Source organism: Platalea leucorodia (genome assembly GCF_965183815.1).
Source record: "Platalea leucorodia genome assembly, chromosome: 7".
Classification (NCBI taxonomy): Eukaryota; Metazoa; Chordata; class Aves; order Pelecaniformes; family Threskiornithidae; genus Platalea; species Platalea leucorodia.
Window position 1 is genome coordinate 13,253,685 of NC_138829.1, and position 25,944 is coordinate 13,279,628.

The window sequence follows — 25,944 nt, forward strand, 5'->3', positions numbered from 1 at the left end:
GAGCAAGCTTCTGCAGTATTTTCCTTTATGGACCTTTTGTTTCAATAAATTCAATACAATATTGGGCTGCCAAAAATACTATAAAAGCATGAACGCAGTGAGGATCAGAAAGCTAGCACTTAGCATACTGAGTTAGTCCAGCGTAGTTCGTGTACAAGGGAGAAGAGCATCATCTGCTTCACAAAACTGTATTCGTCAATGTTTTGCATGAGAATTAATTTGTTTTGCCTCAGTGTTTTGCCTTTTAAATTCATTACGTCTTAGGGCAAATTATCCTTTATAGTAGCATTACCTTGTTTAATCTACCATCTTACTTTGCATAAAATACTTTTAGCTAAACAGTGATGCCATCACCTTGCAGCTGGACAAAATTCCTTAATTGCCATTCACACACACAAGAAGCATGATTAAACTGGAAAGGCCGAAGTGCTGCACCTTTGTTCTCTACCTAATTTACAACTGGCAGGAGTAGGTTTCTGCAATGAAAGTGACAGGAAACATTGAGATCTCCAGTCTCAACAGCCTATAATAAAAGTGCTCCTCAAAACCCCAACGTAGTCCATTATTGCTATGATTCCCATAAATTCAATTATATTGCATATATCCAGTCAGCCTCTCTTGTATCACAAAAACAGATGGTCGTTTTAAATGAACAAGTAACACACTCTGCTTGTGTTTGAACTTACCCTTATATGAGTTTGTGGAAATTACCAACAGATATGGTTGAATTTCTCTGCAGCACAGAGAACAATACTTTATTTGCTTTTTAATCTACCTTGATATCAGTTTTGCTTACTTATCTGTACTCTACAGTCGAAAGAAACACACAACCACCTTCCATTTCTGACCTCTTGAGAAATTCTCACTTTTTCCTCCTTCCTCATGGTTACAACAGTTTTATCAATGAAAATTTGGTCCAACTGTTTTTTTTAAGTATCAGAATCTTGAACTGGAATCACCTCTTCTGCAATCTTGATTCATCACACTTTAATAATGTACAGACGATGAAAACAGAGCTATCTCCTAGACAGCCATCTGACTTAAAAACATTAGGAAAGCTTTAATAACGCTTGCCTCCCTATCAGAGGCCTGTATCACAGGCAGACAAGTTGAGACACCACCCTGGCGTTCTCCTCTGCCACAGAACAGGCTCAGAACTTGGCACAGCTCTAAAGTCTCTGCTTGTGGGGGGAAGGAAAAAAAAAAAAAAAAAAAAGAAACCACGCACTCTGCATGAAATGTGCTCAGAAAAATGGCACCCTTACGACCTGTCATGTTCATTATTTCTGCCCCCCCCCCCCAATAGATACAACTGATAGTACTTTTAATGTTGAAAGCATGCTAAGTCAAAACCAGACATCTCCACCAGGTCAAAACCAGGGCTGATCAACATGCATGGCAAGATCTTCAACAATGAAATACCAGAATCTCTTTAATCATATCACATGCAGTTATCCTACATTAAGAAAACAGCACAGTATTCCATATTCTATACTTCTCACCACTAAAAGTTAGTGTAGATGTCCACATCTGGTAATGTAGCTCATTTCTTTCTACCTAATATATACCTTTATAAGAATATTGTATCCACATTTTTATTTTTGAGATCAAAAATCCAACTCCAGGACGTAAAGAGTAATTCTGTAAATAAATTAGGAACTGTAGTTGAAAATAAAAGCTGATTTGCAATCTCCATCTTTAAGATTACGTAAAACAATGTTCACTTTTATCTAAAAAAGAAAACAAAAAACTAAACCCCAAACCCACGAACAAAACCATGACACTAGCATCACAGGAGTCCTCTATAAGGCTATAGAAGGATTTCTATCCAGATTTAAGAAACATATACAGAAATGCTACAAAAAAGCGTATTTTTGAATCATGCCCAAATTTGCATATGCATGACTAACACATGTTCATTGGGAAATTTTGCAACACTTCACAATATTAAGGAGCACTGACTTTATTTTTTCAAATTTGTTATTCTAGGACTGACAGAGAACATTATCTTTTAATGAATATTACTTGCAGGTTAAAGGTAGATTCGTGACACAATCATATTTGACAGCATATGAAACCTTTTATCCCAGTCAGGGCATCTTAATATTGTATCTAAGAATTCTCATTGAAACATTCTCTGATGTATTGTAGGGATTCAGACCACATCCTTAAAAATCTCACCCTTTTGTACAACAGTTATCTCTACACACTGCACATTTACACAGTTTACTAAAATCAGCACATCCTTGCAAAATAACGTCTACAAACACAAGTACGTTCACCTGCTTGTACTGTTAAAAATCCCTTGTAGCACGTAAACTAAATATACATAGTGGGTAAGGGAGCATCTTAGAAATACATATTTAGCAAGACTGTACCATGGGGAAAAAAAACCCTGTCAACTGGTAATGGAAGTATTACTAAAATGACAATTTTTTATGAATATAAATTCTCATTTTTAATAACATGTACATTTTGAATCATTAAACTTAAATTTTACTTTTCTGTATGAACAGTATTGAAGTGAAACACATTAATATTTAGGTTGCCAGTTAACCAGTTATGAAATGCCACACGGCTGGCTGCTCTATTTTTTTGTTCCTTTTTCATCTTGGTCAATTATTCAGTGAGTCCATCACAGCAATAACCTCAGTCCTGCAGATGCTGACACTTATGCAGTACTCTCACTTGGTAAGGAACAACTATATTCTCAGTAAAATCAGAGGAAAAATAGTTTGTTTTTTTTTTTTTTTTTAAATTTAAAAAAAAAAAAAACACTAAAGCAAATGGTTGCAAAAAACGTTCCAGAGAAAATTCAGAAGATGTTAACTCTGATCTCTTAACGGTTTAGATAGTAAACTAAGCTTATAGAATTTACAAAATGTTTGTTTGATAAAATTTTCTTAACATGCATTTAAGAGAAGAAAAAAAAAAAAAGGCAGCTAGACCTGGAAGTAAATGCAAGTACCTCAAAAAAAAAAAAAAAAAAACCCAAAAAGAAAAAAGACACCCTTCCTTTCCCTCAGCATTAAACCCAGGTAATTTTTTAAAGATTTTAGAGATTTGATCTGTATGATGGTCTTTGGATACTAACGCCACCAGACCTGACGTGAAAATGTATTATTGCAGCCGTCAAGCGCACAAGCAACAAGTATGCAACTCCTAACATATCAAGACACTCTCAAAAGTTTCCTCTCAAAACTGAATGAACAGAGTAGATGAGCAGCACATATACATGACATATTCAAGCTCCAGAGCTTTTTCCAGTATATAATGTATTTGGGTGTCAGAAGTTTATAGAGGTAACCTAGAATCACGAAGTAAAGTGAAGATGACCCATCAACACCACCAGAAATAAGTGCCAGCACACAACAAACTAAACCACAGACACTGTGGAATTATTTGCTAGTTAATAATTAAAAAATTATCCATAAGGTAACAACGAATTCAAGCTTCTTGCATAAAGTTGAAGGGAGCAGTTGCAAAGAACACAAACTGCTTCAGTGTGTCAGTGGTCAGCTACATACAAGCTCAGATATGGTACTTTTAAATATATTTATTAAATATTCATATTGAACACTTATGCTGTTTATCTCATACAGAACATATTCTTAAATTTGTAAACAATTTCGATATATCCTAAGCTACAAACTGTTTTCTTAGGAAAACAAAAATAAACAAACTGGTAAGTTTCTGAAGCCTGAAACACCCTTTGCCATTTATATTTGCTATAACCAAAGCATTAATCTGCAAGTTTTCAAATCATAATAAAATGAAACACATCTTTAAGGCCAAGAAATAATTTTTCCCCCCAAGAAACAACTGAAAACAAAAATCGATTTTTTCATAACTGAAGTACCTGCACTACAAATGTTAGCTAACAAGGAGAACCAGATAAGCAGAAATTAACACAAGTTTGCTGGCACAGAATTTTTCCTTTTTCGTGAAAATAGGTAAGATCTTTTCAAGACGTTTGACACAGTTCTGAAGGCACTTCTCCAGAGATACTTCTGGGTTATCTGTGGGCAGACAAGCTATCTATTCTACCCAAACTAAATCAGGTTGCTTTGCGCTGTGCTGCAGGGAGCTTCACCAGCTTGCAGCTTTGCTAATATATGGATCTCGATGCTCCACAAACCAAATTGCACCACAGACTTCTCTTTTCTCTCTTCATCTCTATTCTTAGAGCTTCTTAAGTCATAATTTATTTCCTTTGCTTTTTACATTATCTGAGCTATCCTGCTCCTGTATTTTCTGAATAAACTGAGGGTGTACAATGTTAATCACAAGCTGCTCCGATGAATACAAACCATACCACGCTGATACCCGTCACCAGGGCAAATAGGCTGGTATTTCCGGAAGCCTATCATCAGCACTTCTATGCAACGCCCAAGAGAAAGTTCGCAGCATGCCTGAAGACCAAAAATTGAGACTATTTCGTATCAAAAGGCACCTAAAATAAGGAACCTTGATGAAAACCCACTTTGGCAGCTCCTCCTTTCCCTTCCCACTATTTCAAGCGATCCGCTGACCTCAACTCCAGCCCTATGGCACAGAGGCAAGGTGGTTATCTCAGCAATACCACAGGCCATTTAGAGCTTACCAGTTATGAGCTTTCACAGATCCAATATAGATCTTCAAGTATGCAAAGATAACCCCATTCTATATGCTGTGTTTAAAATACAATCTCATGGAAAGTACAGCACACCACACCACACAGTAATCAAGCCAACGTTTATGAAGAAAATACACATCTCTTGGTCTATTACAGACAGAAGAAAGGTTTCCCAGGTACTGTAGCCATAGAAATACAGCCACTGGTTACAAAGAACTGGAGTTTGCAAGCTGGAAGCTGGTTAAACACCGCTAACCTGAAAGAACACTACATTCTTCCTAGAGCTTCATAAAAGTCAAACCCACCTAAATCATCTGGGACCTTTAAATTATAGCCTGCCAGTTCGCTTTAACTCCTGTACAGACACAGACATTAAACACACTCACAGCTGTCCAAAAGAAAGTTTCCCAGCTTCACTTGACTCACTGAACACACATCAAGTCATGTATCTATGTACACATTAGGAGAAGAGAGTAACTGGCCAACAGCATTCTCAGCAACCCTAATAGGTGGGAATTAAGCCCTGAGTGAGCACAGTAAATATACAGACACCTGCTGTGATCCAGGAGACTGGACATAGCTTTATTAGTAAAGGTAGTAATTACTATCCATCACTAGATCAGCAATTGCACCAGTACTTCATAACAAAGTTTGACCCTCGACAGCCTGGGGACACACATATGGCATCAGACATCCACCAGAGATAAGCTCAAGATCTTTTCTTTGTTTTTACTTTAGAGTGTGTGTGGCGGTGGTGTGAAAGGCAAACTGAAAGGCAAATAAAATCCATATGCACAACAATAGTTCTACCATTTCTTCACATCTCGGTACACTGCGTCAAAAATGGTAGAACACTCTCAGAACACACCTTATACAGTTTTTAAGAATCATTCCCCCCGCCAAGTCCAAGCAGGCACTCTTCTGCCCTTCATTGGCCTACCCGTTTAAAGTGCAACAGAGCCAAGGTGGAAACAGGTCTAAAACTTCACCCCACCCGCTGTAAAATGGATTACTTTCTCCCCTCTCCCATCTGCACTCATTTTTCTCATTTCCAGCTCACTGTCCACTCTGCTTCTAATTGAATGCTCAGTTCTAGTCTCCCTGAGCTGACAGTCCCAGGCACTACCAGAAACATACTATTTAAAATAGGACAAAATGGAGGTTCTAGACCAAGTAATAAATGTTCTTCTTTGTGGCTGAGTCTTTGAACAAAAGGTTATGCCAGTCAATGAGCCTGCATGCATAAATTTTATGAAAATAACTGCTTTAATTCAGTGTCATTTGCTTATGTCACACCCTGGATGTGACAGCTTGTGCATGAACCTACAATGTCAGTTTAAAAGACAGGACATATTATTCATAATCTGTGGTGCTAAATATCCTTATTTACCAATTTAATAAAATAGATTGAAATTCACTAATTAAATAAACAGCAGTTAAGTCTTGAAAAATTTTAAACAGCATTTTGTATATAGACTGTTATCCTAACATGATGGACAATATTTCATATTCTTTTTGTAAAAACAGTATCTGTGTGAAGAGAAAAATGTTGCAATCTCATTTGATCTGTATAAAAAGCAGTATAATTCACACAGGCTGAGAAGCTACGTTTCTTTTTTTCAAGAAACACTAATGCATTATATCAAGAAAACAATGACTGGAAGAAAAAAGTCTTATCCCTTGACATTTTCACATTGCCTACAACAGTACTACTCAACATTTCAGCAATCAATTAGGCTTTCACTGCCAACTTTGAACACTGGAAAGCAGCATGCATCGCACTTCAAAACAGCTTTTTTTTTTTTTTTTTTTTAAACTAAACCTTCAGAGCAAATCAGTTGCTCATAAGCAATAGATCAGTACATCTGACCACACCTGGAAAATACTACCCTAACACTACTACAAGCTACCGTAAGCACACTATGCAAACATGTATCTACACAACAGACAGTAGCTAAAATAAAGATGATAAAAGCCATATTCGTAAAAAAAGACACATCGATTGTCATTATCTTTTCATCCAGATGGCAGTAAATATAATTCTAAAAGATCACAAAGCTTTAAAATTGACCAAGGAAAAAATCACATTCACTAAAGAGACACCACTACGCTTGACCCATGCTCAGGAAAACCAGACCAGTAAATAGCGATAGACCAGGTCTCCTCGCAATGCCAAGAGATATTTTAGTACAAACAAAGTAGGGTGATACTTTGCAGAGAGCCCAAACATTCTGCTTTTACATGACATGAGTGAATATACTTTCACAAAGACATTTCTGGGTTGAAGAAACTTAGATAACACACTGGAAGTCCTCATATAAGGAATGAAAGAAAAAAAAAAAAACCAACAACACAGTGTGTTGGAGCATGCAAATATGCACAAGTTTGCACATGTGTATACTTGATATATAGTGTATGCTGTCCAGATATAAGTAGTATGATAGTTGAGCTGCTCCTCTGTTGTGCCCAAGATCCTCCACAAGAGTCATTCTAATTTAGAAAGACATACCTTTTAAAGCTGGCAGTTTTTGAAGCTCCCTGTTATTGCTAACATTAAACCTTGAAGAACTCTGCCGCTTTTCCTTCTTCAGTACTGTCTGTGGTGCTGGTACTTTGATTTTAGATAGTTGTGCTGGGGGAGGAGTGCTGTTTGATTTTTTGTTTGACACCTGTTTAAAAAGAAATGAAAGCAGTTAATTGCAGCTGAACTTAGAAAATCTTCTAAAAAACTGCTTTTGTTACAGAACTAAGTTAAGCAAATTAGGCTTTTAATCAAATTGCTCTATTCATCATCCTCTGAATGTATAACTATCTATTCTTCTGTTCCCTCTTTTCAGTGTTCCATTTCTGTACCATAGCCCGCATATCAATGGGAATAGATCACCTTGTTACATGCACTAACCCATTTATTTGAAGTTACCAGCCAACTGAAAAGAAATTTTCAAATAGTGTAGTTCCTCAGCTACTCTCACCTCTTCCCTGAGAAGTCCAGGTCTCCAAGCTATTTGGCTGTCTAACTTCAGCTTCAGAGGGACCACAGGACCTTGCCTATCTACAGCAGGTGAACCTTTCACTGCCTATTTGTACTGTGCTTCATTGCTACTGTCCTAAGCTTGGCTTAGGACATTCAGGCTTTGATATAAAGTTAAAGGAGTGAGTCTTATTATTGTAGTAGGTTCAGCAGCTTCTAAAACACACATGAAGATTTGTAGCAGTTTACTGCCTACTCAGAGCAAGTTGCTTTTACTGTAATAATCCTTATCAGATTGTCACTGTACCTCTGTATGAAGTAAATAACATAAAACCAGAAAAATGGTTCCTACCGATAGGTTTCCAGTTTGCTGTTATTTCCCAGACTACACTTGACAGTGCTCTCTGTCAAGCTGAATAAAATGCATCATTAACAAAAGCCTGTCAGAACTTGTGATGCTGCCTTTCTCATTCCTTTTTTGAAGTAGGAAAAGCAGGTTTAAAGTAGGTAATAGTTAACTTTTTACATATGAATAATTTCATTACATTCTTTACAAGAACGATAAAACATCTAGGAGTGACCTATGCTAAGAATATAGAAACAGCTGAGCAGGAAATCTTACTGCAAGTGTTGTAATCCATTTTACAGGACCTTAATTTGCTGTAAAGCCTTTCAAATTTGCAAACTATTTTACACTGAAGCACACACATCTGAAAATACACTTTGGCACTTTTCTTTTACAAGAAAGACCATATTGTCCTTTTCAGGAAGTGCCCGCATGAAAAGAAATAGGAAAAAAAATCAGATGGGAATGGGATTCAGGATGGAAATCAAGTTGTAATGCTGCTACTTTGGCAGTCTGAATGGATTTAATTGGAGCTTTAAGTCAAGTAGATAGGAAAGCAGTGTTTCATTCCGGCATGAAATAACATCAACGGCATTTTCATAGAGATATGGCTAAAACAACAGAAACCACCTTCCTTCATGTTCCAAAAAGGATTTCCAGAATAGCTTATTCATCAGCAATTTCCATATGGCCTGGGAGTGTACACATTCAGCACATATGGAAATGTTACCATACATAAATTTATCTACCTTTAGAGTCTTTACGACAGTAACTTTATTCAAATTTTGTTCTAATAGCATAACTGGGAGAGAAATGTATATGCTTCGAGAAAAGATTAGCAATTGTGTTATACACACAGTACTTAATATATCGCAGATATGACTGAAAGCAACATTTAGTTTTCACTGAACACATTTAAGATGACCATTTTGCAAATTTAATATTATAATAGCAAAAACAACTTACAGCCTTACAGAACAAATAAGGGGAGACAATACACTGAACACCAGAAATCTTAAGTTACCAAAAATACTCTAGAACTTGTTTCAGTAAAAATGGCATACATCGGCAAGTGTTTATGTACAAGTAATACCTGTTATATTGCATTTTTCAGACTATTTCACTTTTTAATCCCAAATACTAAATGCTTACAAATCTTTCTGCTGAAATACAAGTGATCTCCAAGGTAAATTCTATCCATTAATGCAAGTTAAAAAAAATTTCTAAATGAAATTATGAATAGACTAAGCAGAAAGAAAAACAGCACTAAAAATTAGGAAGCAATGACTTACCATGATTAAATGATTAAAGCTAATTAAGATGCATTACAAACACTATTACTACACAGGATTCTATACTTTCAATATTGTGCTTGAGCCTAATGGTGTTTTTCTGAATTGGCTATCTTCCACTGCCACCTGTTTTTTGTTCATTACCTGGAACAGGAAAAGCTGCTTTCCTGTTTCCTCTACTCCCAAACAAATCCTCAATTTTGAATTAACAAGTGCTCACATGTGCCTGCACACATGCGCACATTACAGTACCCTAAGGTAACACACACCTCAGGGAACCAAGTATTCTAAATTGCAGATAAATTCTAAAATTAGCCAAAAGTGGTTATTTAAGAGGACGGGTAACATTTCTAATTAGAAATGTTGAAAGAAAGCATTTTGTGTTGCTATGGCAACTTCCCATCTAGCAGTGATGACTCCAGCGTAATTCTAGCCTTGAATCACTGGCCAATTTATCCAACAGATTTCTTCCTCCCTTCTACCATCAACCATGATCATCCCTGCTTTTCAGTCATGCTCCAGTCATTCAGACAGCACATACCAGAAAGCTGCCAGAACAGTTTCCAGTTCGCTATTATTTGAATATTACGCTACACAGCCGTACCCAATGACCTCTGCAAGTGGCACTATGGTACTATCACAAGAGAAGTGGCCTCCGGAGCTTGTAGATAACCCGCTCTTGGATAGAGGGGCACCCGGAGAGAGCTAAGTCAAATCAAGCCACACAGCTCAGCAACCTTAACCACCCCTCTAAAAAGAAAACAAATTCAGACTAACCATTCTGTGTATTCACTTGCTAAAGATTTCAAGGCGACATAACTTTTTATGAAGGTATAGCGCTCATTAGTTCTGATCAAAGATTCAATCAAGCTCAGCTTCTTCCTCCCAGTAACAAACCAAACTACTTCAGAAACCACAACTCCTGAGAATAACTGATGGACATTCTGCTACATCAGTGAACAATTCAACTTACTTGACAGCAGAACAGTCAAACTACAGATATATTTTTATCAATTCTCCTCCTGTGACTAGAATGGGAAATACCTATTCTTCCTCTTGTTCTGGCAACAGCTCCCTCCTACCCAAATGTTTATATACTCATAGACACATTAAATTCCGAAAGTGCTGATAAACCCCTGAAAATCTGTACAAATTAGTCTGAAAAAATGTCAGATTGAGAATGTGTTTCTTCAGATCATAATTAAAACACAACCCCCAGGTTTTCTGATCAGTTTATTTTTTAAAAGCTAGAGCTTTACATACTTTTATGAACATTAAGACAACCAGGACCAGTGTGATTCTGACTTAACTTTCGCTTTTAACAATTGAAAAAACAGAGTTTATGTCCCTCAGTTCCCTTGAATAAGCTTAAAATGAGTTCAAGAGAGTGAAAAGCAGGGAGGAGCAAAGAAGGTTTCTTGTCAGTCAGGACAGTTCAAGATAGATAGTCCTTGGATCCCTTCCTCCCTTGAGTCCTCCTGCATCAAGCAGGATGTGGTACATTCCTTGTCTTAACATCAGTGTTTTGGGCAAAGTTGGATCCTTCATCCCCCCAACTCGTACACCGGCAAGTATAGATCAGAACACAACACTAAGGTTGTGACCAGGGAAAGAAAGACATGAGTAGACCAGGCACATCTACAGTTACAGCCAATTTTTCTTTTTAAATTAAATTGATAGTCATCAAATAGCCCACGTGGCAACTTTTACTTTTGGCCAGCCATCTAAGATGTAAGAGAGAGTACTGGGATCTGGAAGGAGGGTCTACCCTGCATCTCATGTATGTCAACAAGTCTTTCAGAAGACCCTATTCTTCCAACAGTCACCCAAAAAACTGGTATTCAAGCTACCTTGACCAAACATGGGCAACCAGAAGAACTGTCTGACCTTACCTTTCAAAGCACACTCACTAAGAACTGAATTAGACCAAAGCACACAAAGTCTTCTGCTCCACAAAATCAAGAGAGCTTCCAAGCCAACCCTAGAGCGGGGTCAACTCTATAATGATGCAGCAAGCTTTCACACTGCTTTCTAAGATAAACTGGTCAGAGCAGAGTAAGGATTTGAAGATGACAATAACATCACCTGGATGCATCTGTCATTCAAGATTAAAAAAAAATGGATGGCTTACTAGTGACAAAAATCAGATCACCTCCTAAGCACAAGGCAAGAGAGATTCTCTCTCTCTGCCTGAAAAAAACATGGTGCGAGGCCGTATCCTATATGGCATTTCCTGACACAGATCGGTCTAACACTAATCCACAAATTTCTTCCCTCTAATGAGTATCACCACTGAATTCCAGTTTATACCAGTGTGTACGCCATCCCAAGATGGCAGCAGCAAGCCACATACCAGCAAGAACCTTGATAAAAACTCTGGACTACAAGATCTAGATAGGTCAACTTTGTACCCATTAACACATAATTAAGACTCCCTGTGAAATGTGGGTACACAGAGCAAAAAGCACAAAACACTTCTTATAAGAATCATTAAGTCTGAATCCGAGAACAGAGGGTGAATGCTTGTATTAATGCAGAATTAATCCCTTCCTTCTTTTCCTTTTGGTATAGTAGCCTCCGTGGATTTATTTTTCACTAAGATAAACAGAGGTCTGATCTATAGCACCCAGAAGAGGTAATTTCTTACCAAGGCAGCCTCAGAAGGGGCTAGGAAAGCATTCTGTATTATATCTAAAATATAGTTACAATGAAACTGAAATACAATTTACTGAAACTAAACAAAGAACGTGAGAAAACGTGAAAGGGGCATTTACAACCTCATTTTTAAAACTGCATGAGGGCCCACTATGTGATCAAAATAATTTGGCTAAGAGGTCGAGGCCCAATACATAATCAATGTAATTAGGCTGAGAAGTTGAACTTAATTTAATCTCTTGAGATGAGAACTGAAATCAAAGATCAAGGAATCAAGATGGGTGGAGAGCAGTTAAGAGCCTTCCATGCAGTTTTTTCCTCTCTGCAGTAACTTCAAAGCAGTCTGAAAATCTCTGAACACTCCAGGAATCTTGAACTCCGCCACAGAGCTCTCTCCTTTGCAGATCTTCATTTACTGCTCTCTTTTGGGGGTGGGAACAGGGACAGATCATATCTGGCACGTGGCCCAGTAGCCATCAACCTGATAAATATATCCACAGCATACCTGCAGGAGGTGGGCTGGTGGTGGTAGAGTAGCAGTTGGGACCAAGGCAAGTTGTTCAAGACAGCACGCTACCAGAAGAGCAGTATTTGTCAGCTGATTTCAATGCTGTCTTGTTAACGCCACCAGTTCAACACGCCTTCCAACAGGACATCAGAATAAACTCTTGTTATTAAGGTATAAAAGATATGGCTTGACAGAGCTATCCAGAAAGTCTGCAGTAATTCTAGTTCGTGCAAGTAGTGCCCAATCACTGATAAGGAGTTTGTATTGAGCAACTAGCTACGATCTTTAACATCAGTATTTTCAATCTACAGAGACTCAGTGCAAACTGTACAAAGCTTGACATGGATTCTTAATCATCTGGACACATAAAAAAGGGCATTGATCCATAAACAACCCAGTTCAAACAAGCAGGGAAAAAACATGCTTGTTGGGTACCATTTTGGATCGCAAACAGTTCTTAGATTCTCACTTTGCTGAAGATTCTTGCTACTATGCCATTACTGTTCATTAGTTTCACCGCCACAAGATTTTTTCTGGAGGAGCCTCTGGAGATGCAGCTTATGGTGCTGAAAGCTTTGGTTGGTTTCACACAGACCACAACTTAGATTTCTATTGTTTTTCCTCAACAAAATCATATTCCAGAATGATACCTGGATCGGTCTGCTAGAATGATCTTTGCAGCTGCCATTCTAGCAAGTATGTTTATTATCATTAAAGATTCTCTCAGTGGTTGAGATACACTGGATAGTACAGTGGTAGTCTCAGCATAACATTATGTTTTTATTTGGTAAGATAGCAAGAGCTGCATCCTAAAGCTTTGAGAATCCATGTTTTATAATGATAAACAAAAAGATTAACTTTTCAGCTGGGTGGTGATGACAAAATTTATATATTTTAGCACACTGTAATCAGCACTCAGATTTACATTGTGGTACTTGTTTAGCAACTGTGATTTTGCAGTTACATATAGCAACGCTACTGCTGGCTATTCTTGACGTCCAACTATGGAGTTCCATTAGTGTTTTGTCAGAGACAGCATGGAGTTGAATTAAATCAGCGACTGGGAAGTTCCCTACGAGCAGTGAAGGTCATCTGGCCCTCTTCACTGCAGAGGGGTGCCCACAGCAAGTTGTACAGTCACAGACCATTTTAGAAGACTGATCTACAACTTGCTGAAGCTCTTCCACCATTCTTGCTGGCATTTATTTTTCAGGGCACAAAGCATTGCTTGTATTTCCTGTTAGCTACTTACACATATGGCTCAAATTTTATCTTCTAAAGAATGGCATCATCACAGCTTTGTGCAACACACTTGACTTGCAACACATCAAACCAATCCTGACAATTGCCAAAGGTGTCTCACCTCGGCACACTCCATCCTTGACATTCTTGCACTGTAATTTTACGTTCATAATTAAATGTCAGTAGCATAAGGCTTGGTTTCCACTTGCTCCTTGTAAACTTAATTTTGTTCTAAGTAGTTTACTCCAGGAACAAACTGACATTTGATTGCTTTCAGTCAGAGATCAGATCTGCAGCCTGAGGTTGTAGAGTACTGGCAAAGATGACAGGGTGCTCAGGCTCAGACTGTAGGCAGACTCGTGCTGTTTTGCGTTTGCTGAAACGTCACCATCAGTGAGCACCTGGTAGTTCACAAACATAGGCAGCAAAGCTACAGTTGTTTCTTAATGCATCTTCTATAATGAAACTTCAAAGAAACAAATGCCCCCAGAAAAGTGAAATTTGTTACCTGCAACCATCAGTTAGCTAATTAAATACGATTAAAACCAGATAATGTCTTAAGTATTATTTCAAAACATTTACATAAATACAGAGATGAGACGAATCTGAATAAATGATGGCCTGGCTTAAATTACTTTAGTTTTTGATTTTCAATTGTAATTTCTCTCTGATCAGCCTGAACTACCCTTTTACTTTCAAAAAAACCCAAGAAAAAAATACCGTTGTGCTTTTTTTATGTATATATACACACACATATACAAACATACATATATGTAAGGTTCCCACATTTGAAGGAAAACACACACACTCATCTCATTTGCTTTAAGCCCCAACTCCTATACTCTGCTGTAAATTTTAATTATACAAAGCTACTGATGAGCTAAGGCTACTGTATATGTGGCTTTACCAATGACGTCTGTATTCTTGTGCTCCCTGATCCATTCATAATCGTTTCTCACTTCGTATACTCATACTGAAATCTTTTTTGCTTTGCCCCCTGCCCCCCAATTTGGTCTTTGTATTAGATGCTATATAAGAGTTAGAGTCCATGACAAGGTTCCTGGGCATTTTAGTAGTATAACAACCACCCTGACAACTTCTGAAGAACTGTTACACCAAATCATTTCATCTTTGGCTCTCATCATGCTTTTATTTTATATGTCACGAGAAAAATTTACTTTTCGGTACTTCAGACTGCTAAACTGTGCAGTGATGAGGAAGCGTATTAAATTATAGTTACTATAAAGGTGTAGAAAATTATAATATTTGGCAATCATCTTTTAAGAAGTATATTCAGGAATGGGGCAGCATTATTCTCGTAGAATTTTTTTTTTTAATTGGCCCGAAAAGCCTGTTGGGGGGGGGGGGGACGGGACACGACGACGAAACACACACAGAAAAATACCAAAGCCTACCATCCCACTTCTAGATTTACAAATTTATTCTGGCTTCAAATGAAATTGAGGGGAAAAAACCAAACAAGATTAAATGTTTGTAAAGTCAGTGAACTATATTAATACTTCTATGTTAGACATATGCATTAATGAACACCTGAGTCCTCTCAGTTTAAGGAGCAGTAGGCCTTAACTCTTATGACAAAACTTAACAGAACTAATTTGAAACAAAGGATGAAAAGGATCTTTTCAGTTTACAAACTGCTGATATCCATTTTTGCTCCTTTTGATTAGAACAGCCTTTGCCTTCATTGCTGTCTTTCCATTCAGGAAGGATTCAGAGAGTTTAAAAGCATCATTACGAAGCAGAGGATAGCAAGTACTAAAACAAACCACAAACCAAAGACCTCACACATCATATTTTACACAAGTAGCTGTCAGCCTTGTGTAAGAACTAAAAGGCCATAGGATCTTATTTTCAGAAGCATCTCCTTTTAAGTAACAAAATACTTGTATACAGCAGTGTGGTACATTTCTTCAATCAATTTAATTAGTTTTAAAAGCCTAATATTAAAGTTACATAACAAGCACTGTTAAGGTAACCTCTGTCACTAATCAGTATTAAGGTATATTTGCTTTGGATGCAGAAGGAAATTCCAATTCCCAAAAACAAAAAGGCAATCTGTCAATAAAAACTGGAAATAGGAAATTACAGAAGTTAAAAACAAAAAAAAAAATTGCATAGCTGCTTTAAGAGTAACACGTAGTGCATCCTTCTAGTCAGCAAATAGCACCTCATTTAGTACTAAGGGTGTATTCACTTGCTACACTGAAGTATTTTTCAATGGTTATATCAACCCATTAAAAAATTCTCTCCAGGAAAAAAAATTAGAACTGCAAGCCATGAACAAAAATTAGTTTTCAAATTAATTTTTTTAAAGAAGCTGGCACACCAGTTTAAAGACAAAGAAACAAAAAACCCGAAAGCCCACAGACTTCATTTACATAGCTGATACGAGAGAAAAAGAACCATCCTGATTTTATATGTAGTGTTGGTTTAAAATCCTTTTTTGCTAATGTTAGAAGTAAAATCCCAAACTAATAGCCCTAGAAAGCTTCAGAAAACAGAAGGTCTAGCACTGTCCATTTATAGCCATTCTGCAATTCAAACTTGAGAGGACTAGTTGTTCAAAATTTCAATTTTATTTCATAATATGAGTATCTGTGTTCTTCCAAATGAAAGAAAACCAATTTCCAAATCAACTTTATCTGCGGCATGGGACTGACTCATGAAAACACTGGCTACCCCACCTATGAGTCCAGCTGGGACATATTACTGAACACACACTGAAGAAACAGCTAGGGTACAGCCAGGTTTGTTATGCACTGTATAGACCAGACAAACATAGCTTATTGATTTGGCCCACTCAAAACTTGGGGGTTTGGGGATGCTTTATTACAGGCTATCAGCCAGTCCCGATCTAGATGGCTATATAAACTGGCATCAAGCTAATAGTATGGTAAGGAGTACTACCCAAACCCTTAAAACACTGTTTTATGTTACAAATAAATTAATACTTAACTTCAGGCATTAATTAAAAGAGATAAATCTGATCTATGCTAAATATCTCTCTTTGTAAAAGACATCTGCTTCTATGAAGAACAACAATTAGAGGAGAATCTTACACCTCAAAGATTCTGAACTCAATGCATCCAAAAATGCTGTGCCATTGAGTGACAGAGGTTGCCCATCTAACAATAATAATGGAAAAGAGCCTAAACGATAGCTGCTTTATATAAGTGCCAATAAATACATATACACTGAATCACATGTAAGTACAAATTAATATACTAAACAATTAAAACAGGATAATCTCAGCTGATAGAAAGAAAGTTTGTGGCAAGAAGATACTTCCAGAAATTATTTAGGAGCAGTCCCAGTCCTAATACATACGAACAAGGCAGGGAAAACAACACCAGAACTTTTGGAAAGGTATTCTCCTCTCCCCCCAAACCCCAAGCTCCTCTGCTATAGTCTCTAATGAGTTGCCTAATAAGTACTTAACTGTGCTAAGACTTTCAAATATAAGTTTACAAATTATGAAGTAGAAAAATCTAGTCACAAGCTAGACATTGTATAACAGTCTCCATATACCATCTTCAAGATCAGATCAGGTGTGTTTGTTTCTCAGGGTTACTAATAACTGGTACAGCACCTTAAATAGCATTGCAATGAAAAAATCACAAACAGGAAACATGAGAAAAATAAGCAACAGTATATAGAAAATATGGAGTCAACTTTCTAAATAAATTGCTGCTACTGATCACAGGAACCTGTTGACACAAAAACCGCTGGATTTATTGCTTTTGTCTATTCCTAGTTTTCCTGTTAACATTAGACTTCTACATATGATGTCTGCTAAGAAACCCACACAAAACCATCAACACCACTTCTACCCCCCACCCTTTTTTTAATTTATTATTTTTAAGGAAAGTGGCAATCATATGCGCACATGTAATCAGGAATCAGTAAAAGAAGTAATGAGAATACTAATACTCTTTCCCCCACTGTGTGCTGGCTAATACAGGAACGGTGATCACAGAAAACTGAATAGCTACCTCTTCAAGGTTCTTTCAGAGAGATGAAAATCCTTACTTTTGCTGAAGAATTTTAAAGATGGCCCATTAAAGAGAGATTTTTGTAATTTCATTACCAATCCCCCAAAATATTACCATTATGTTGAACAGCTTAAGAAATTAACTTTTAAATAAATCAGGCTTCACAAAGCAGGGAAGAAAAACCTCTGAAAACAAAGCCTGACAAAATTGCTGCACTGGAAGCTACTACCAGTGTTTAATACACCTACTGAAAAGTGATGGCTGCAAGACAGTAGCAGGACAGAAGCACGGATCAGTATTTAACAAAGCTTTTTAATTTATTTTTTTTTTTAACTTGGTTTCAACAGTGATTATAGTCTGACAATAGCAACACACGTCGTCAATAAATAAAGCAATTTCTTGCATGACAAGAAAACTGGCCAATGCAGTTTGTATTTTATGACATTTTGATTTGTCTGTATTAATAAAAACACCTTTAAAGTAGAAAGAACCAACCAGGGCAGCACATGGAAACAATGAGATAACACACACAAACGCACACACACTCCTCAAACCACATTAGTCTTCCGTTTGCTGTTTTCTGCCATGCAGAGAATCAGAGATCACAATTCTTTTTTCGTTTGTTGAAAGTCACCAAGCCAATACTTTCTTAAACAACAAAACTAGTGTTTCGTTCTACAGACTACTCAGCACCTAGATTCAAAATGAATACAAATTTTAAATTTAGAAGTTTCAGGCCTTCTTAAGCCAGTCCACCTAGACCTAGAAGATGCTATCACTCCCACTCACCTACTCCTGCCTTGGATGAAAGGTTACCAGCTACTTCTGACCCTTCCGTCCCGTCCCCCAGGTGAACCACAACAGTGAATTATCCAAGTGCTCCTAGACCATTCCAGTGACTGGGGAAAAGTGCAATTTTTAGCACATACACTCCCACAGGCAAAACAGACAGAAATAAGAGTCTATAGGGTTAAAATGTTAACTTCCTTCCCCTCTGGTTATATTTGAAAGCTACTGTTAAAGTACTGTGAGAAACACTGGAATTTTTAGAAGTGTTAGGTTTTTGCTAGAGATAGGAAAAAAGTAATGTTTCTCAACAATCATTAACTATTACCAAGCCACTTTTTCTAAAGAAATTAGACCGCCCATAAGTTACTACTGCCTTAACTCAAGAGGAGACCTCCACACCTCTGTGAGAGAACAGAACTCTACAACAAAGCTTATCCTTGAGGCAAGTAACTTCTGCAAAGGCCAGTCAGGTCACAGGGAATATGTCCACAACCGTTGGCATAGCTAAGCCCCACACCGAGGCATTTTTTTTTGTTTTCCAATTTGTTTGTGTTCCGAGTATAGGTTGTGGGCACTGGTAAACAAACCCCCCAAGTGTTTTACCAGAGTAGAGACACTACTCCCCCACAGAGGAAAAACAATACACAACAGATTAAGTCTTTGTTCACAATCTGAAGACACTAATATCCTGGACAAATTACTGAAGTAAGAGGTTATACTTAAAGGAATAAATTCAATTGTTCTGGCAACTATTTAGTCTAATTCATCAATGTTTACTAACAGGTTACAAACTAAAGTTAGACAGGAGCTAAATCATATTAGCTCTTAAGTGTTCAAAAAGTGAACGATACGCACAACTGGAAACTGGAATAATTGCATTAGGGTACAGAACAACAAGGTGCCCTCACCTCATAGATACCGCGCATTTCTGGTACCTCCCTCACAAAAAGGAGAACGGAACACGGCAACAGGGAAGGACAATCAAAGTAATGGAAGTCCTCCCAGCTACGGGAGATTAAGCAGGGCTTGGTGGGAAAAAAAAAAAAAAAAAAAAAAAATCTACAGATGGCAATATACAAAGTCAATTAAATCATGAATAATATGAAAACAGTTTTACACAACACCTCAGCAAAGCAACCTTCTAAGCCACATACTGGCTTAAAGAAAAGCATACCAGGATGGAAGACCATACATCTACTCTATTTCCAAATCTCTCTTGAGTATCAGCTACTGACCACACAGCAAATATAAAGCAACATGGACCTCTCTCCTTATGTAGCATGGCTCTTTTGATATTACATCGAGTAACCAAGGCACAGGTAATACAAGAAGAATCATCTTATATTCTTTCCCCTAAACATCTGCTTGGTGGGAACACTGAAGACAGGAAAATAGGCAAGATGGACCTTGCTTTCAAACACAACTACAATGGGATTCTTTGAGATTTAAATGAAGAGGACTTCAGTAGGTCACCTGTGTGCTGCAGCTAATATTTAGTACTTCTGCAAGTACTACATGCTTATGGGCTATTGTTGAAATTTTCAAAGCAAGACAAGCATCAGCTTAAGTCACTTTCATCCCCTTTTAGCACGGGCATCCTGACCTGGCATACCAGGAATCATTTCACTTTCCAAACTTGCTGTACAGCTTCACTCAACTGAAATCTTGTTTCCCTGACTGCAAGACAGGAAAAACACTTGTTCCTTTTTGTAAATATTAAGATCTGTTGTACTTTTTTATCTATAGAAGTCCAAGGCATCATGAATTTAGTTAAGTGCTATAAAAGTGTCTATAAATAAAGTATTTGTGGGATGCTGCTGCTTGTGTTGTCCCTGTTCTTTGAATAGCAGACAGTTCCTAGTCTTTACAATCTGTTATTTGCATTAAATGCATATGCATTAAATGCATTTTGAGGGAAAAAAAAAAATGAAATGAACCAGCATATTTCCAAATCTACACATAGTCTAGAACAGGATTTTTAAAAAGCCATGTTAAAACACACGCACAAGGAAATTGAAGACAACCTTCTTTAAAGAAAAAAAAAAAAAAAACACAACCCTAGAAATGTATTAACAGTGTGTTCCAGAATATTTCTATATTTACTATTCTTCACTATGTTAATAGCCTCCTTTCTGCTCATATAAGCACCAGTTAACATACATCATGATTACAGCCAGCCACATCAGAATGCAAAGTCTACATTACTATTTGTGTGCAATTATTCTATTAATTAAGTTAATGAGTCAAGCACTGAGGTGTTCAAAATTATATAGAGACTAAATAATGCCCACTGGGAATAGCAATTCTAGTGTATGTGCCAGTCACATTCCCAGTCCCTTTCCCATTCTGCCCCTGCTCCCATATGATTAAGTATCATTGATAACATAAGTAAACTGTACTTTTCATCGGGAATTCTACCTGGAAGGATAACTGAAAAAGAAAAATGCATGAACACAACAACATATTCTCCTATTGAGATTCATCTTTCTCACATTTTAAATGTAATTTTAAAAAGCTAGATCTGCAAACAGAGAGAAATTACAATGAAAACTGCATATACATTTTCAGTTAACATTGAAAGCTCTCCAGTAATTAACTATGGGAGTTTTACACTCTATCCTGAAGTACGAAGAAGGAATAAGAAAATCAGTTTTGGTCTCAGCAGTTTGCCATTCAGAAGCTTGAGAAAATAACCAGTTAACAAACACACAGCAAAGATGCTGATAATGACGAGCCTTACAGTTGCACAGGAACTAAAATTACCTCCAAGAAGTAATACTCTTTTTAACATCACAGCAATATACTGTAAAGACAGAACATATCACAATAAAGTACATCTATTTACACCATTATAAACATCTACACTGATACATTTCTTATCTCATTTTAAGAGCTTTCCTAGTAGCTAAGATCCCTCCACCAAAACTCACTCACTTTATCTGAATTTGCCAAAATATGTAAGTTTACAAGTTTTAATGATTTTATTAATGCCATGGTAGCATACATCTTTCTGCATCACAAACACATGAAAACTCACTGAAGTGCATCAGAAAGAGTATACTAAATATTCCCACGCACCTACCCCCAACAGTCATTTCAGGGAGGAAAAAAATGGTAAAGCTGGATAAGTATTTTGTTCTCAAACATTACTTTTCAGTACCCAAATATGTAGTTTAGAGGCTGAAATACATAAGCTTTTCAGTGTAGCATTTTACATTCATGCTGGTATGACCATTTTAAAGGAAACTTCAGAATCCACCTAAACAGTGGATTTCCAAATGGAGCAAATTTATTAATTCTGAGTTTCTGGATTAATGTGGGAAAGGAAGTGAATAATGATTTAACTGACCCCTTTCAAGTCACTGCACCTTGCTGGTGGGCAAAACGAAGAGCAATGCAGAAGGAAAAAAAAAAAAAATCAGCACCAACGACAATAATCAGTCAAAAATGGAACACTCCATTGTATACCTATAAAAAGAAATTGCACAACAAAACAACTGGCAGCCTTTGATTAAGCCTAAGGTCTCCTGACAATATACCAGACTACTGACACTTAACTGACATGCCAACATCAACAGTTTGAGAGAAGAGAGCTCTGGGAGTTACAGAGAACGATAAAAACTGCAACAAGCAACTAGAAGACAAGCCCAAAACCTCACAATAAGACTAGAAAATAAGACAGATGTACATCTCATAACCAAAAAGGAAACAGATGAATATTTAAGACTGTAACAAGCAAGTATTTATTTACTTTAAATAAAATTAACTTCTTCAAAAGTATCTTCTCTTAAGTCTTCCAAACACTTTTTGTCAAATACCGGGGCAGTAGGTCCACAACTACCTGTCATATCAAAATTATAACAATCCAGAAAAACTTAAAACATTCTTCAAAAGTCATGACAAATTTGCCTGGAAAAAAACCTACGTATTTTAGTAATATTTACCTCATGTTCTTGGTTATCTTGTCCCTCTTTGCCAGTTTTTCCACTCTTGGCTGATTTTGCAGGTTCCTTAAAAAAAAAAGTTTGCAGTCTCAGTTACTTTGAAAAGGAGATCTAGAAAGATTTTTCAAACCAAGAAATTAGGGTTTTTTAGACACTCACTAAGAATATTAAAATTAATGGGACAAAAATGATACTGTTTTATTGGAAGATCTTAATACTGAAATATCAGTCTCTACAAAGCTGCTTTAAACATTTTTCATCTGCAGAAAGGGTTTTGAATTTTATCTATGCCTCAAAATTCACCCATAAAATATAAACTTTCATATAGGTAAGCAAGCAGGGACAAAAAAATGCGAGTGATTTGAACCATGTCTATTGTCTTTGGTTTATTATCTTCAGGAATATTTCCATTTAGTTTAGCTTTGCAACTAGCATCAGTGCAGTATACATTTTATACTTAATTATTTTGTCTGTTCTAGGGGGTAGAAAGTATTTTAAGTAGGCCCACAAATCAAATTTCTACCTCCCAGCATTGTACTTAACTTGTATCCTTCACCCATGGCATATCTTTTGAGATTTGTTATTCTCAGAAAAGTTTGAACGTTTTTAGTATCAAAGGTGGCAAGGATATTGCGAAAAAGTTAAACAAACCCCCACAAACCACAACACCCAACCTCCCTACATCTAATTTTAAAATTATGTTGAAAAACTAAAAGACAAGCAGAAGTCAACCAAACAGAAAAGGTCTACAGGGATAGCAGCTGGATGAGGCAGACCATATACTTCACTGTTTCTGACTTCCACTGATATGGCTAATTGCCTAGCACATAAAATAACGTGCAATCCAGTTAACTTTCTGTTGGATTCAGAAGTTTTCTGCGAACATTACTTGTGCAAGCCCCTTTCGTGGCTGCCAGACAAATCACTCCTGGGAGCACCGGGGGAAACTGAGGCAAAGCGGGGCCAAGTCTAGATCCTCTCCCATTGTCAGGAAAAGGAGGCAATAAGATTTCGCGTGGCGATTAGTGCTCCTTGAGTGCTTATGGTGATCCCCCGAGCGCAACTTCCACTGCAGCCAGAACCACGCAGCAGTGGAACTTCCCGGGACGGGGACCGGGCAAGCAGCTGTGGGGACAGACAGCCGCCCCCCTCCCCAGCCCTGCCGCCATGAAAAACACCCCTCCCCCCCCAGCACACCCGGGCCAGCCCCGAAGTACGAGACCCCCCCTCCCAGCTCACCCTCCCGCCCGGCACGGCTGCGGACACGTTTCCCATCCCCTCCCTCCAGCACTCCCCCGCACGCCAAAACCACGGCCTCCCTCCACCGACTCCCTCCCTCCCGGCTGCCCCCAACTCCGCGCCCGCCCGCCGCCGGCTCCGAACCCCCGCTCCAGCGGGGCGGACCCCCGCGGCCGGCGAGACGATACCAGGACCCCCCCCCGGCCGCCACGGCACCCTCCGGACTAGGCCCGACCGGGAGCTGCCCCCTCCCCAGTACCCTGCGCCCAGGGGAAAGCAGGGGGCCGGCATACCGCGGTGAGGGGAGGGGGCTGCCCCTCACCCGGCTCTCCCCCGCGGCGGGGAGCGCCCCGCCGGCCCCCTGCGCGCCGGGCTCCGCTCGCCGCTGCCGCCCCCCGCACCCCGCCGCGCTCTGCCCCAGGCCCCTCCTCCCCGCGGGGCCTGCGCCCCACAGCCTCCCCGCGGGGCCCAGGCCCACCCGCAACCCCACCCACTCACTTTCTCCTTCTTGTTTTTATTCGGCATGGCCGCCCCACGCAACCCCGGCGGCCCCGCTCCGCGCTGCGCCCGCCCCGCGCTGCCGCTCCCCCCGGCCTCGGCGACGGCGGCGGCCTCGGCCCTCCCCCCGCCCCCTTCCTCCTCCGCCCGCCGCGAGCGGGGCGCTGCCTCCCCATTGGCTGCCCGCGTCACGTGAGCCGCGGCTCCCGCAGCGTCATCTGGTAGGCGGGGCTGGCGGCGGCTTCCCGCTTCTCGCCCCGCCCGTGGCGCCTCCCGCGGCTCCAGCCACGCCTTGGGGTGGGCCCCGCAGGCGGAGCTGTGCCGCCCCCGCGCCCCAACCCCGCCGCCTGGCTGAGGCGAAGCAGCGGGGCCGGCTGAGGTGTCCTCAGCGCCCCGGGCCTCCGGCAGGATCTCCCTCAGCCGGTGGCACCCCGTGGGAAGTGAGAGGTCCCTGCAGCACCCTCCGAGCTCGAGTTGCCCACCGGAGCCCGCTCCTGAGTGAGGGGTATGGGCTCCGCTGCTGCGGATGCAGGGCAAGGTAGGACCGCCGTGCGGGGTCCGGGAGCCCGTCACTGGAGAGCGCAAATGTTTAAGGAAGGAAAAAAAAAAAAAAAGCAAACCCAAAACCATAGGGCATATCTGAAGCATGCTGGCCCTATCATACAAATCCAGTGTGGTCATCATCATCAGTTTGAGGACTTCAATGTATGCTTGCAGTATATGGATAAGGTGAGCTTTGCATAGTTGCAGCCTGATTTTATAATAGTATCTTTATGCCTTGTTTGTTTTTAAAAGCCTGAGTGCAGATGTGTTTGTTTTCATGATGCCCACCTGTACCAGAGATAATTTTTTTCAAACGAATCACTCTTTTAATCTCTCAAAGCCAGAATGCAAAAATTGGAACAATCTTCTTAGACAAAAGAAGAAAGGTGCATATACTTTGTCTGGAAAACTTACAAACTGTGTTTATCACACAGCCAGATGAAGCCTCAAATTACCAGTAGCTGAGGAAAAAGTGCAGGGAGTGTTAATGCTCATAATAATGCCAACACATAAAGCATGTAAAATTTAGGTTGGACATGCTTATTAAATGCTAATTGTGCTGTGCCACTAAAGTATAGAAAAATTGCAGCCTAATAAAATACCAGCATAAAAGTGAAATTGATCTCCTTCCTTACCCAACCTGTAAGTATCGAAGCCAGCATGAGCAAGCAGCTGTGCTCTCATTTTTAGGAACCAGGACTTCTAATAACCACTTGTGTCTGATGTGATGATATCTAACATCAGCTTGCATTTGAACACTTTGCCTTTGCTGTGGTGAAAGGACAAAGAAACTTTCTCTTTTCCAGGTGCTGCAAAGAATTCTATTGACTATGGAGAGCTGCTTCCTCTTGCTTCAGTCCCCTTCCTTTCCTGCTTCTTGAGTGCTAGAAAACAAATTATGTCTGCCTCTTATCCTTTCCCTCATCTTCTCTGGTTTGAGGATTTAGAAATGAGGTGCAGTTATCACTGTTGTGCTTCTGTTAAGAGCCAGTCATGAACGAGTTACTACTAATAAAGGAGACTTCTGACCAACAGAACAATATGGATTTTGAACATACTACGAGACAGTAATGGAAAGAAATCTACCTCCATCTGTAGTTTGGAATTTGATCAGTGTATGAAAGGATTTGTACAGCTGAGGATAAACTTGAGAGCTTCCAGTTCTTTGTTAGGTTTCCGTTTCATAGAAGCTTAAACTACTCTTAATTCCCAGCTGTTGTGTTCCTATCTCCCTCCTCTGCACTGATGCTGGTACTCTGCAGCTCCTTAAACCAGTTCATAGAATTGAT

The 25,944-nt window shown here is 39.1% G+C and overlaps 1 protein-coding gene across 2 annotated transcripts in view; it reads right to left on the minus strand.

The window, feature by feature from the left end:
- PPP2R5C (protein phosphatase 2 regulatory subunit B'gamma) overlaps positions 1-24,219 on the minus strand; it is an 84,253-nt gene extending 60,034 nt beyond the window's left edge. For both annotated transcript variants that reach the window (XM_082318637.1, XM_082318636.1), the window contains exons 1-3: positions 24,113-24,219; positions 22,376-22,441; positions 7,125-7,284 (exon numbers count right to left, since the gene is read on the minus strand). In XM_082318637.1, coding sequence (XP_082174763.1) covers positions 7,125-7,284; positions 22,376-22,441; positions 24,113-24,139 — 253 coding nt within the window. In that variant the 5' untranslated portion in view covers positions 24,140-24,219. The remainder of the gene's footprint in view (positions 1-7,124; positions 7,285-22,375; positions 22,442-24,112) is intronic.
- Between the last annotated feature and the right edge of the window lie 1,725 nt (positions 24,220-25,944).